This window comes from Bison bison, unplaced genomic scaffold (genome assembly GCF_000754665.1).
Source record: "Bison bison bison isolate TAMUID 2011002044 unplaced genomic scaffold, Bison_UMD1.0 scf7180017862334, whole genome shotgun sequence".
Classification (NCBI taxonomy): domain Eukaryota; kingdom Metazoa; phylum Chordata; class Mammalia; order Artiodactyla; family Bovidae; genus Bison; species Bison bison.
In genome coordinates, this window is record NW_011492906.1 from 4,723 (window position 1) to 7,310 (window position 2,588).

General features: G+C 43.8%; 1 protein-coding gene across 1 annotated transcript; it reads right to left on the reverse strand.

Moving 5' to 3' along the window:
- Nucleotides 1–1,038: 1,038 nt before the first annotated feature.
- LOC104983384 (60S ribosomal protein L21) lies at nucleotides 1,039–1,615 on the reverse strand. Its single transcript, XM_010832841.1, has one exon. It carries the CDS (start codon nucleotides 1,555–1,557, stop codon nucleotides 1,075–1,077), a length of 483 nt encoding a protein of 160 aa, XP_010831143.1. The 5' UTR covers nucleotides 1,558–1,615; the 3' UTR covers nucleotides 1,039–1,074.
- Between the last annotated feature and the right edge of the window lie 973 nt (nucleotides 1,616–2,588).

Here is a 2,588-nt window from a genome sequence, read left to right on the forward strand (position 1 = left end):
TCACAATTTTCCCCCCAACTTTATTGAGAGATCATTGTGTAAGTTGAAGGTGTACAGCATGATTTGGTACATGTATGTGTTGCAAAATGTTGACCACAATAAAGTTAACGAACACATTCTCCACCTCACAGAATTTTCATTTTGTTGTTGTGGTGGTGAGAACGTTTAAAATCTACTCATAGCAACTTTCAAGTGTACACTACGGTAGTATTAACTCTAGTCACCGTGCTTTACCTTAGATCTGAGAACTTATTCATCTTCTAACCAGAAGTCTGTGCCCTTGATCACCAGGTCTTCTTTTACCTCAGCCCCTGAAAAACACCATCCTTCCCATTCTATCTCTTCAGCTTTTTTTGAGTCTACACAGAAATGAAATTACACAGTATTTGTCTTTCTCTGTCTGATTTATTTCATTGAGCATAGTGCCCTCAAGGTATACCCACATTGTCCCAAGTGGCAAGATTTCGTTATTTTTCATAGCTGAGTAATATTCCATTATATATATATTATATACTATATCTTTTTTATCCATTCATCCACCGAAGGACACTCAGCTTGTTTCCATGTCTTGGTTATTGTGAGTAATGCTGCTGTGACATGGATGTGCATAAAACTCATCAAGATAGTGATTTGATTTCCTTCCAATGTATACCCAGAAATGGAATTGCTGGATCCTATGGCAATTCTATCTTTTTTTAATTATTTTTTTTTAACTTTTGGCCACATCATGGGGCTTTCCTGATTGCTCAGATGGTAGAGAATCTGCCTGCAATGCAGGATACCCAGGTTCGATCCTAGGTTGAAAAGATTCCCTGGAGAAGTGAATGGCAACCCACTCCAGTATTCTTGCCTGGAGAATTCCAAGGACAGAGGAGACTGAGGGTTATAGTCCATGGGGTCGCAAAGAGTTGGACATGACTGAGCACCTAGTGTTGTTGCTATCACTGGGGCATTCAGGATCCTAGTTCCCCAACCAAGCTTAGAGCCTTAATCACTGGACCACAAGGGAAGTTCTGGCAACTCTATTTTTTTTTTTTTTCATTTGCACAGTCCAGGTCTTTATTTTTACACCCATCAGGCCATGAATTCATAGGGAATGGGCTCCAACAGTTCGGGTTCCTTTCCATTGGTCCTCACAAAGTGTGCTTCTCTGGGTGGAGCAGGCTGGCGCTTCAGCTGAACCCAAGTCCCTTTCTCTTTGGCTTCCTTCTTTTTCTGATCATTTTCCTTCACACGTTTCAAGAAGCTATCTCGGCTCTTAGAGTGCTTAATATGCTCGATACGCACATTAATTCTCTTGGCAAGAATCTTGCCCTTAACTTGTTTGTTTACAATGATGCCAACAGCATGCTGGGTGACATTGTAGACTCTTCCAGTTTTGCCATGGTAACATTTGTGGGGCATTCCTTTTTGAACAGTACCCATTCCCTTGATATCTACAATATCACCCTTCCTGTAGATTCGCATGTATGTGGCCAAAGGAACAACTCCATGTTTTCTGAAAGGCCTGGAGAACATGTAGCGGGTGCCCCGCCTCTTTCCCTTTGTGTTGGTCATCTTGGCGAATCAGCCTGAGGGGCCGGGAGAGAGACGAGAGGCGGCAGGAGCCACGCGCTGGCCTGGCAACTCTATTTTTAATTCTGGAGGAACTTCCATACTGTTTTCCAAAGTAGTTGCACCAATTTACATTCCCACCAGCAGTACAGAAGTCTTCCCTTTTCTCCACATCTGCGCTAACACTTGGTATCTCTTGTCTCTTTGGTGATGGCCTTTATGACAGGTGTGAGGTGATCTTTCATGGTGGCTTTGATTTGCATTTCTCTGATGATTAGTGGTGTGCATCTTTCCATGAACCTGTTGGCTATCTGGATGTCTTTGGAAAAATGTCTATTCGGGTCCTTTGCCCATACTGAAATAGAATTAAATTTTCTGCTTCCTCTCCCTCCCTCTTATTACTTTATATAGCAATCCTTTTGATGCATAACTTTACAATTTAGTCTCTGGATCACAGACTATTCAAGTGGAACTATGACATTTAGAGGAGAAATTAACATTATCAGCACCATGGCTGTCATCAGAGATGATTAAAAAGGCTTTAGGGGGAATTCCCTGGCAGTCCAGTGGTTAGAGTTTGGCACTCTCACTGCTGGAGCCCAGGTTCAATCACTGGTCAGGGAAATCAGATTAAAAAAAAAAAAAAGGCACTTGGGGATTGGCCTCTCTCCTCCTTGGGGAGAGGGTGGAGCATATTTTTAGGGAGGATGCTGGCATTTGGTCCGGCAGAAACATACAGTCATCACCATTGCTGATGGAAGTTCAAATACATGTAGAAGGGTTCGGACTGAGACTGAGAAGCTGAAAGGCATACAAACCCAGAGCTCGGCCACACTGGGCTTTCAATACTTCCTCCTCTTCTGACTGTCTGTCTGTTGGCTTCCACCAGTAGGCGCCCTAGAGGAAGACTGAAAGGTTGGAGTCCTGTCTGCCTTTGGTTCCTCCGGTTGACCTGACCCTTCCCCCAAGCCTTGGCAACAGCCACTTGGCAATAGCTTGGCGGCACCCTCTCCCTGGGCTCTGATTTCCCACTC